The sequence below is a fragment of the Copadichromis virginalis genome, linkage group LG4, assembly GCF_057382275.1.
Source record: "Copadichromis virginalis isolate Kocher_CV1m ecotype Utaka linkage group LG4, C_Virginalis_male_GT1.1, whole genome shotgun sequence".
NCBI lineage: Eukaryota > Metazoa > Chordata > Actinopteri > Cichliformes > Cichlidae > Copadichromis > Copadichromis virginalis.
The window spans coordinates 31,134,762-31,145,711 of record NC_140621.1 but is presented as its reverse complement, the minus strand read 5'-3'; the positions used below and the strand labels follow the sequence as shown (position 1 = coordinate 31,145,711).

Sequence of the window (10,950 nt, the reverse complement as noted above, 5' to 3'; positions counted from 1 at the left end):
GAGGGCAACGAAAGACAAAGAGCTTTGACTGGAAGGCTATACACGTGAATTTGCCCTGATTCGCCATCACCCTGATTATTTCCTCTATGAGAAGTTAATGAACATGTATTATCACCACTCCAGTGTGATTTGATTGTCTTATTTTTGTCTTAAAAAACAAAAAACAAAAACAAAAAACCCAATTAGGAATATGTAAAATTAGGTGAAATATTTTTGTTTAGTTTCACATCTAGGTGCTTGTGTAATTTCTAACTTTCCTGAATATCTTCTGGAACATCCAAGTATAATTTTTTTTAAATGTATTTGCATAGTAATTTGATTTGTTGTTTAAGCTTTAAATGTCTAGATAATACCAGCTGGTATGCCAATGATACAAAAGTGGGTTAAGTTACAAATTAACAGACATGTGGGACAGGAGTGTAAAGTAAGGCACCATCTGCCTCCTCTAGTAAAGATGCCCTTTACTTGGTGTTTGTGGGTGGGATCAGACAAGCCTTTGAACTCAACCTTCATTTTGATCTCAGATACACACTTTAAAATTTTCATGACAGTATCTCCCGTGGCTGTAATTCTATCATTTCGAATCACCTGTTGTTGGGCAAAAAAAAAAAAAAGCAACTGCCAAAATACTCTAAACGGCCGCTGTGAGAGTCTTTTCTGTCGTCCGTGTGACTCGAACCATATTTTGCAGCAAATCCTAACAACTGAGACGCTAGAACAAGCTAATCCAAATTGTTTGTCTAAATGGTGTAGATAAATCCTCTCTGTAATTCACCTGCAAGATTTAGTCGGCTTCTTTCAGTTGAGTATCTCTGCAGAATTTATTAGAGAAACATAGAATTTCCTGGTGAAAATAATCAATTTCAGAGGTTTATTTTTTCTCTTGATATTCGGATTTACATAGTTCAAAAAAGGTGTTGGCACTGTGTGCATTTGTGACTTCTGTACATAACATATGCATGCATGACAGCTGTTGCTACCTCACATCCACCGTAAAAAGATAAGCCTGAAAAATGCACGTCTCTGTAACCCTTTGTACCTTCTCAACCTTGTGGAAAAGGACTAGATGGGAAACGGGGCCAATTGCCTGAGAGTTTTATCTGCTTGGAATTCCTTCAGCTCAGGGTTGCCTTCAGTTAAGACCTGAGAACCTCCATTCTTCTGATAAAAGCTGGACAAAACAGACACATGCTGTGCTTACGGACGGTTACTGGATCATACTTTAACCCTGTAAGACCCAACCCATAAAAAATAACCAGAAAATTCATTTTAAAATTATGGCAAGTATTGATCTTGTTGATGAGATAGAGGTATCAGAAATTCACGTATCAAATATGATACAAAGGGAATTATAGAGTTAATACACATGTTCCACTCACCTGGTAAGAAAATAAAAAGAACTCACCACTAATGCCAGTGAGGCAGGGTGTGACGTTTTTCTAAATTTAGGAGGAAAACCGTGTTCATGTCTGTGAAACCAGTCAGCTTTTTTGAATTTACCATGTTAGGTATTGAAAAACATTGCATTTACTTCATTTACTCAAATGTTTGCTTTAACAGATCATACTTAGACATGTTTTTTCACCATTTCGAGACAGTTTACTTCTTGATAAATTTGGCAAACAAAACCATAAGACAAACAAGAGTAGGGAAAACAAATGAATCACATTTAAAGTCTTTTATTACTTGGTCTTTTCAGCCTTTTAGCTGCTTTTGTTAATCCTTATTTAAGGCAAAGAAAATCCTTTGAGTTCAAAGTATAGTTTGAACCCTATAACTAAAAACACCCACTGGAGTGCAGCACAAGCTTGACCCGTTTCAGTAACTGTTGGTTAACAGACCAGATTCAGAGCCTGTTACAACTCCTTAAAAAGAGTAAATTGTCTTTTGTTTTTAAATTGTCTTACAACAGTACTCCTATTCCCATTGTTGGTACATCAAAACATGCTTTGCTTACTAAAATAAATCCTTCCATAACAGTTTGGAGATTAAAAAAGAAAAAGTGATAAAAATAAAAAAAATTAAACATCCTGTGCAGTGAATAAATAAATAGATATAAATAAATAAATAAAAAATCTGAAGTTTATATAGTTTTGTATCTTTAAAAATAAAAAAAAATAAAAAATCAAAGACAGTGAATATGTGCAAAAAATAATCCCTAAAAAAAGTCTTTAAGCTTTCATTAAAACTTTAAATTAAATTAGTGACTAGTGGCCAGTATCAATAAGAGGGATAATTTCAGGAGCAAAAAAAGTTTATATTTTAACACCTGACGAGTAGTTTGAGACAGACATGGTTGTGTAGGTGCCTGAAATGGAGTGGCCTAGTGTCGAGTCTGTGGCCCTTTGCTATGTGTTTTCCCCTGCTCTCTTTCCTGTCTGCAAATAAAAGTCAAAAGCCAAAAAATAATTTAAAAAAATCCAAATATCTATCCTTTAAAAACTCAAACTCAAATTGTAGCCCAAATGACGTATAAGGACACCTCTGACAATGTAGGAAACTCACTTTTTGAGATCATGTGTTTATCAGTCCAGTAGAAATGTTTATCTGCATCTCAAGCCATACTATCTTTTGCCACAAATGATATCTAGGCCCATACATACAGTGAAACTCACACAGGGCCATGACATAACTTGAAGTGAACCCATCTGCTCAGCGGTACAGCCTGCTTGAAGGGCAGAAACAATCAGTTACAATGAATAATATCTGTCCGCTGCTGTCAGCCCTCTTGTCAGGATACATAACACAGCTGAAAGTCATGAGAGCTGATATACTGTATGAATGTGTCAGGCTTGTATGAGAGGCAAAGGACCATGACTATGAACACATGAAAACACTGTTAGGACAGACTTTTTATAAAAAACAAGAGGGATCAGCAAACAAATTGTTTTATTTTTGTTAACATGACATCACAGCTCATGGCACTGGTCAAAACTAATGTTATATTCACACCTGCAGAGGTTTCTAAAGAGCAAAGGAGCAAAAACTTCTATTTGACATTCAGTAAAACAAAATAAGTTGCTAAGTGTTATTAGAGGAAAAGGGAGAAGTGGCTGAGGGATGGGGGTGAAAGTTCCAGTGTAAAGGGTGCTAGGCATGAACACATGGTGTCCTTGGCGACAAGTACAGACACAGCCGGCTTTGGCGTAGCACCACTCTCATTAGTGGCAGGTCCTGTCAACACTCTGTGGGGGTTTCAACAAAAGTTGGGGCTTGGATTACAGCGTTTGAACTGTGATGTCCATCTATGCTTCCAGCAGTTTAAAAAAAATCTAAATTCCTCCCATTCAAAAAGAAAGAAAAGGAAAAGTCGGAACTGCAGCACAGTTTATATGTGAGGTTATTATAACAACCGCATGGTCTCTGTGTCTTCCTCTGCTATCAGCCTAAAATACAGGAGCTGGCTGACACTTGGTGGAGGCTGCAGGGCAAAAGCCGTGTCAGTACCCACACCTGTAAACTTGCCTGTCTTTTCCTGTTATCGCTACAGGATAAGTGGGCATGTCATGACGCATCCTGGTGTCAAAAAACTCTGCCCTTATCAGGTTGTGTTCAAGAGGCAGAGGATGCTAAAGAAGAGACAGAGGAGTGAAAGGACAGTGATGGAGGGCATTTTAGAGGCCCCACACAAATGGTGCTGCTGACAAGCTCTTACACTTTTTATAGAGCGAATGAACGCTCTAGAAGTCGCCATAGTTACTCCCTCACGACCTGTATCTGCACATTTATTTGTACTTCCATCTGGTTGTGCAGATTTAAGTCCCCAGAGCAGCAGAGATAGCTTTGTTTGGGCAGTCATTCCAATGCAATGCATATAATGTATCTACCTATGCATGTGTGCTATACTTTACATTCAATAAGTAATGAACAAGTAGAGACTAGAACAAAGGGAGTGAAAAATCAAAATAAAACCAAACGAAGGGTTAAAAGAAAAAAACAACAATTCAGACTCACATGCTCTGACAGAAGCTGCAGTACACACACATATCTGCCAGTACTTGCCTAAATCCATTTAAAGTGTCTGCATCTGCAACTCCCTCCTTTATTTCACTTGCACATCAATCTCCACCATGCTACATGCTAAACATAATCACTATGATTCTGTGCCTCTTCTGTGTCATTTAATCAGAATCAATGCTAAAAATCTGTCCTGTCAGCTCAAGTTAAAATTAAAACAGCTTACTTAATTTTTATTGGAAAAATCTAAAGATGGTGTAAGGTGACTGGGCTGCAAACACTTCAGGTTTATGGTGGAGCTGTACACAAAGCCACACCGAGATATCTTTCAGGAGAAATTCTGACAAGGGAGACTAAGTACAATCGGTGGTTATATTGTGGTTGCAATAAAAAGAAGCAGGTGATGGAGGAGGGAAAAGAGAGGGATGCAGTGAATTTGATGGGGTAGCTTTTGTGTCTGGAGACAAACAAATAAAAATGGTAGTAATATCCAATAATGCACATTCAGAATCCCCAGGTAGTAACTAAGGAAAATATGGATGAGCTGGTCTTGAAACTTTAAGGAAGATCTTTGTGTTCAGTGGTTGATTCCTTAATGATCTGAAAAGGGGAAAAATTCAGTTAAAAATAACAAAAAGAACAAATCTCTCGTGGGTTTTTAGTATCAGTTGCACAAGGCATCAGGTGTACTGAGCCACAGTGAATCTGTGAAAATCTGCAGAAGAGTTCAACATTGCCCTCCAGAGGGAATGGGTTAGAGGTGCAATGTGCAGATCGTCCTGAAGCAGTGTGAAAGACTTATACAAGCACTAATTCACTCGGTTTACTAAGTGGCTGGTTGATTACAGTAGCAGAATATAGTTAGTTTGCCAAGTTCTGTCCTTATGACTCCTAGAACATATGCTGCAGACCACTGACATGCCATGGAAAATGAGAAATGTGTGCAGATTAAAAAGATAAATTAAAGTTAAATAAATAAATTGGTGGTGAGGAGAGTGAGGTATGCTATGTCTGTACGATCCAGTGTTGCTCTTTGTGTTCATCCACATACCTCCCCATCCCTGGTCTCCACAGTTCGAACCAGGATGCTTCTCTTCACATGGGCCTCAGGAGTTTTAGTGTCCAAGTTAGTTTCTAAGGGAAAAACACAGGGAGAGTGAAAGGATATTAACTCTGACCAAACCTGCTGAAACACTATCCTCTGTTCACATTTGGTTTAGAGTACAGGTACAGGATTAATCTCTTTTTAACCAATAAATACTGTCCAGTTTAACTGCTGGTATTCTACAGCAAAAACAATTTAATCAGTCAAGGGAAGAAAATACCGAGGTTCAAAATTTAAACTGACCTCTAAACTGCATGTTGGAAAAGCTTTGAACTGGAATCGTGATCCTGGAAGAAAAGAGACAAAAATAAATAAAAATCAGTATCACATACTATGATTTATAGTTAAATCTGACCAGACAAACTCTAACTCACCTGCTCTCCTCTCCCTCCAGGAGCTTCCTGTATGTGGCAATCTCAATATCCAGAGCCAGTTTGACATTGAGGAGATCCTGGTACTCCTGCAGGTGCCTTGCCATCTCCTCTTTCAGTGCCTGGATTTCCTCCTCCAGTCGGCTCACTGTATCCTGGTATCCCGCTGTTTCCATGGCACAGCGCTCCTCCATTTCCCGGAGCTGGCGTTCCAGTGACTCATTCTTAAATAGAATTATAGTTTTAACAGGCTATTTTATAGACAACAAAAAAGTGTGTGTTTGCCAAAAGTCCATCTGACTGCAGTGTAATTTGTGAACTCAAAATGTCTGTGTAATCTGCGGGATCTGGTGTACTTACTGTGCCACGAAGAGCCTCCAGGTCACAGGTGACCACTTGGATCTGACGACGATATTCATTGGCTTCCTGCTTGGCCTGGCGGAGGGTTTCTGCATTTCTATTGGCTGCATCTGTCAGGTCAGCAAACTGTGTACAAAGGTGAAACAGCTCGTTCGTATGTGGTGTGTGCATTAGCTTATTAGCTGTGAAACATTATCTTTATCTTTGTGCATTTTTTTTAAATTTTCACAGGAAATACAAAAAGAATTGTCACACATATACAATATGTGTTTTATGTCAGACAGCTAATTCTTCTCACCTTGGATCGATACCATTCCTCAGTCTCCTGCATATTCGAACTTGCCATGTTTTCATATTGGACCCTAATGTCTCTGAGAGCAGCAGTCAGGTCTGGTTTAGACACATCAAGATCAACATGGACCTGCTGGGCCATGATCTGCTCCTGTAACTCACGCAGTTCCTGCAAGGAGGAAGTCCAAATTTGATTGTGGTTAGTGGCAATTATTGGTGCCTTAATATTTCTCCTCCGTGACTTCTATTCCTTCAGTTGTATTCTTACCTCCTCATGAATTTTCTTCAAGAAGTTTATCTCGTCCTGCAGTGCATCAATCTTCCTCTCCAGCTGGACACGATTTAAAGATGCCTCATCCACATCCTATGCAAGAAATGAGCACACAGGGAGATGAAGTTGGATAGTCAGTCATACCGAACGTCTAAATTATTTAGTTGATGATTTCAGGGAACAGAATTACCTGTCTGAAGCCATTTAGATTATTTTCTGCATCCTGTCGGAGCCCGATTTCATCTTGCAGTCTAAGTCACACAAAGGAGAAAAATCCCCAAAATAAAAAAAAATTACTCAAATTTGTTTTTTGTAGGTTAATAGAACATCCAGTCTTTCCAGTTTTTGCTCTGCAAAATACTTTTATAGACAAAAAAATCATAAACACGGCATTTATTTTGAGTTAACTTGTTGTGCATGAGTATGCCTTTTTGTCAACTCCTTCACAACTCAGCAAGAAGGAAACAAGCGTGGACGGATTTAAACTTTTTTTTTTACAGTTTCTCATTTATGTTTAACAGAGTATCATCTGCAAGGGCTAAAAACATATATTTAAGCACATCGATTAGATTTGCGATATCAGCTTTACCGCTGCTCCCCATGCTGCTGGGGATGTGCGGGGCTCAGCTGAAAGGGCAGCTTACGCATCATTACACATTCACTCGAATCTAGCAGCCAGAAGCCTTTCCCACGGGATGGAGCAGACACACACAGAGACATAAAAAGGACGCATCTACGCACAGCCTCGTGCACAGATAGGCACCACCCTACAATCCATCTGCCATGCACACAGTGACATGGAACTCTAAGCATCTGTATGGCTTCATGGAGCGATTGCTGAATAGAGGGCTTCAAGAAGAGCAGCATGAATCACAAAAGTGACCTCTGACCAGAATCATCACTATTCATGCTGCATTATTTTAGAGGACCAGCAGCTGCGTGGTAATCGGAGGATGTAGTGTGAGAGAGACCTTTCGAACCATTAGAGGCTTCAAGTCAGTCATTCACAAGATTAAATTATAGATTCATGCCACATATGCATCTAAATTTAAAAAAAAAAAGGTGCATATGCAATGGCAGTGAATCAGTATTTTGGAGTAACAGGGGACTAGTAAACATCTGCCCGGCTGGCCGTTCCCTTTGTGTTGGGCTACCATTGTGTTTCCCTCATTCCTTCGCACTCACTCAATGGGGACAAGGGGTTCAGCGAGGATCAAGTTTGTAAAGAGGGATCCAGGAGTAAAGCTGGGGCAGAGCACAGTGGGCTGCATTCCAGCGGGTCTGAAATCTGCATATAAATGAACTGGCAATTATAAAAGAAAACTAAGAAAAAAAACCTTTCCACTGGAAAGAGTTTGTCTTATTTTGTGCCAAAATACATAAAATCTACTCCAGCTGAATGTGTTTTCCAATCAAAGACCAGCTAACCAAAAGCATTTGTCTAGAAAACACACTTTGTGGGGTTTTTTTTCACAGTCCAAATATATTTTTCAGAGTGTGTTTCAGGTTCTACTATGCTTTAATCAAGAACATGGAAAGGTTTAACATAAACATGGCTCCAAAACATCTGCACACTAACTGAAATATGAAATATGAAATTGAAATTCAGTACATAACTCTAAAAAATCTATAATATTTGAGTAAAGGAAGCACATAGGGGGTTCATTCCTACTCCTCCATCTTTTAAAAAAAATGGTTATTCATTTAAATTTTAGCTTGTAACCCTAAACATAACACAAAATGCCAATGATATCACAAAAATCAAGTCTTTGATTATTAGAGTGTGCATTCAAGTAAAAAGAAAGCAAAAGGAGTTTGCATTTCTTTCATTATTCTTATACATACATATGCAATCTCTACAAGAGATACAAATGGGTGGTACTACTGTGTGATCATACATCACATCTACATGATCCTCCACCCACAGAAGTCCTGCCCTGCTCCCTCTTACTTCTGCTTAAGTACAGCCAGATCTGCAGCCAGGTTATCCCTCTCGACCTCCAGTCGAGCCTTGTTGTTGGTGAGACCATCCACTTGTCGTCGTAGCTCCCTGAGCTCCTCCTGGTAGATGTCTCCCAGTCGGCTTGGCTCCTTCCCCTTCAGCTGGTTCAGCTCTGCCACCAGCACCTTATTCTGCTGCTCCAGCAGGCGCACCTTCTCTATGTAACTGGCAAAGCGATCATTCAGGCCCATCATCTCCATCTTCTCGTTAGTTCGTGTTTCCTTGTACTGGGCCTTCAACAGAGAGTCAGCTGAGAAGTCCAGCCGGTCAACGGGGCTCCCCAGCAGCAGGGCTGTGCTGCTTGAGCCCAGGGAGATCCGCGACACAGGACTGGAGTGGGTGACATTGCGAGGGGTGCCATGCCAGGAGAGGCGGCTAGAAGAAAGGCCACCAATTCTGACTCCAGAGCTGCTCGAGCTCTGGGGCCCAAAACGCTTTCTGTACGAGGACTGGACTCTCTGACTCTCCATGTTGGGGAATGGAGCTCGTTCTGGGCACAAACAGGGCTTTTATACAGCCAGGCAACCAACCCCCCCCAAGACCAAAGCAGAGAGACCACAGGGTGGGGCAGAGAGAAGGGAGGGTGGCAGGCAGTGAATGGGACAAAAAGGGAGAGCGAAGGGGTGGTTTACATGACACTCAAAAAGCTGTGTGCCAGGGATTGTCTGTGCTCGTCCACTCAACTACAAATGTCTCTTGGCTTTCTCCCTCTCCCCCTTTCTCCTCCCTTCTCCCCAGCCTCTAACTCACTCTCTCTCTCTCACTCTTACTTTCACCCTTTTTTGTCTTCCTCTCTTTCTTTCTGTTTGAGCTGAATGAAAAGGAATTTGTGTGACAGGGTCTGGCCACCAATTCAAGCTGACCACACATGCGCTCTCACAAAAACAGAAACACAGTTTGATCAAACAAAAGGGTGCTGGGGAGAGATCTTCGCTCTCTAATCAGAAAATAACTTTAGATTGGCAGGTGGAGCAGGTACAGATACAAAGAAAGATTAGTATATTAAAAACATTGCTGAGTGTATTGGAAGTGTGCACAACAAAAGCCTGTGAAATCATTTGAGACTGGGGTCAAATGATTTCACAGGGTCAGTTGTGTGGAGAGAATCTAAGAGCTGTTGTCACTGCTCTTTCAATCACAGTTTAGGGCAGTAGTTATATAACAAAGGGCATAACATTATTCATGAACTCATCCTAAATAGGAATATTTATTATAAAATGTGCTTAATCAGTAACGAAAATTAAAGTATGATGAAAAAGTTCATATTACCCAGATTGGAGAAAAGACATTTTCAACTAAGTATGTTAAATTCAGTTTAAATTAAATTTTATTTATACAGCACCAAATCACAACAGTTGCCTCACGGCGCTTTCTATTTTAAGGTAGACCCTACAATAATACATACAGAGAAAAACCCAACAATCATATGACCCCCTATGAGCAAGCACTTTGGTGACAATGGGAAGAAAAAACTCCCTTTTAACAGGAAGAAACCTCCGACAGAACCAGGCTCAGGGAGGGGCGGGGCCATCTGCTACAACCGGTTGGGAAGAGAGAAGGAAAACAGGATGAAAGACATGCTGTGGAAGAGGGCCAGACATTAATAACAAGTACGATTCAATGCAGAGAGGTCTATTAACTAGTGCTGTCAGCGTTAATCCCATTAAAATGACCTTAACGCCAAAACCGCATTAACGCGACAAATCTCCATTAGCAAGTTAGCGCAGCTCGCCCTGTGCGTGGGGCTGCACGGCAGTTAGCTTGTTAATGCATTAGCGCCATGCAGCCCCACGCACGGGGCGAGCCACGCTAACTTGCTAATGGAGATTTGTCGCGTTAATGCGGTTTTGGCGTTAAGGTCATTTTAACGAGATTAACGCTGACAGCACTACTATTAACACATAGTGAGTGAGAAAGGTGACTGAAGAAGAAATAATGCATCATGGGAATCCCCCAGCAGCCTACACCTATTGCAGCATAACTAAGGGAGGATTCAGGGTCACCTGATTCAGCCCTAACTACATGCTTTAGCAAAAAGGAAAGTTTTAAGCCTAATTTTAAAAGTAGAGATAGTGTCTGTTTCCCGAATCCAAACTGGAAGCTGGTGCCATAGAAGAGGGACCTGAAAACTGAAGGCTCTGCCTCCCATTCTACTATTACTCTAGGAACAACAAGCAAGCCTGCAGTGCTCCCCAGGCGCCCAATGGCTGCCCACTGCTTCACTGAGTGAATGGGTTAAATGCAGAGAGGAATTTCCCCACGGGGATCAATAAAGTACTCAATAAAGTACTCTTTTACAGTGAAGTGCTCTAATAGTGTGATATGGTACTATAAGGTATCTTACCTTATAGTACCTTATGGTACTATAAAGATGAGATGGCACCTGATTATTTAAGACCCAGGCTTTTCATTATATATGCCATTAAATATTAATCTATAACACTTCATCTCAAAGCAGGAGCTTTTAATAGATAGATAGATAGACAGACAGACAGACAGACAGACAGACAGACAGACAGACAGACAGACAGACAGACATCTATTGCCTTTCAATAGAAAGAAGAAAAACACTTCTCAATGAAACGGTTAAGAC

The 10,950-nt window shown here is 40.5% G+C and overlaps 1 protein-coding gene across 1 annotated transcript; it reads right to left on the bottom strand.

Annotated features, from left to right (window-relative positions):
• Positions 1-2,872: 2,872 nt before the first annotated feature.
• Positions 2,873-8,857, bottom strand: gfap (glial fibrillary acidic protein). Its single transcript, XM_085454883.1, has 9 exons — positions 8,307-8,857; positions 6,546-6,606; positions 6,353-6,448; positions 6,092-6,253; positions 5,794-5,919; positions 5,437-5,657; positions 5,306-5,349; positions 5,009-5,091; positions 2,873-4,557 (listed from the first exon to the last, which is right to left on the bottom strand). The coding sequence occupies exons 1-9, from the start codon at positions 8,825-8,827 to the stop codon at positions 4,516-4,518; spliced, it is 1,356 nt and encodes a 451-aa protein (XP_085311009.1). The 5' UTR covers positions 8,828-8,857; the 3' UTR covers positions 2,873-4,515.
• Between the last annotated feature and the right edge of the window lie 2,093 nt (positions 8,858-10,950).

What these genes read in the sequence shown, in the direction of transcription:
- gfap (XM_085454883.1), bottom strand. Translation starts at nt 8,827, where the DNA reads ATGGAGAGTCAGAGAGTCCAGTCCTCGTACAGAAAGCGTTTTGGGCCC. An exon ending in ATCTAAATGGCTTCAGACAG is followed by an intron (nt 6,449 to 6,545) that starts GTAATTCTGTTC and finishes TTTCTTGCATAG; the next exon opens with GATGTGGATGAGGCATCTTT. An exon ending in TGAAGAAAATTCATGAGGAG is followed by an intron (nt 6,254 to 6,352) that starts GTAAGAATACAA and finishes TCCTCCTTGCAG; the next exon opens with GAACTGCGTGAGTTACAGGA.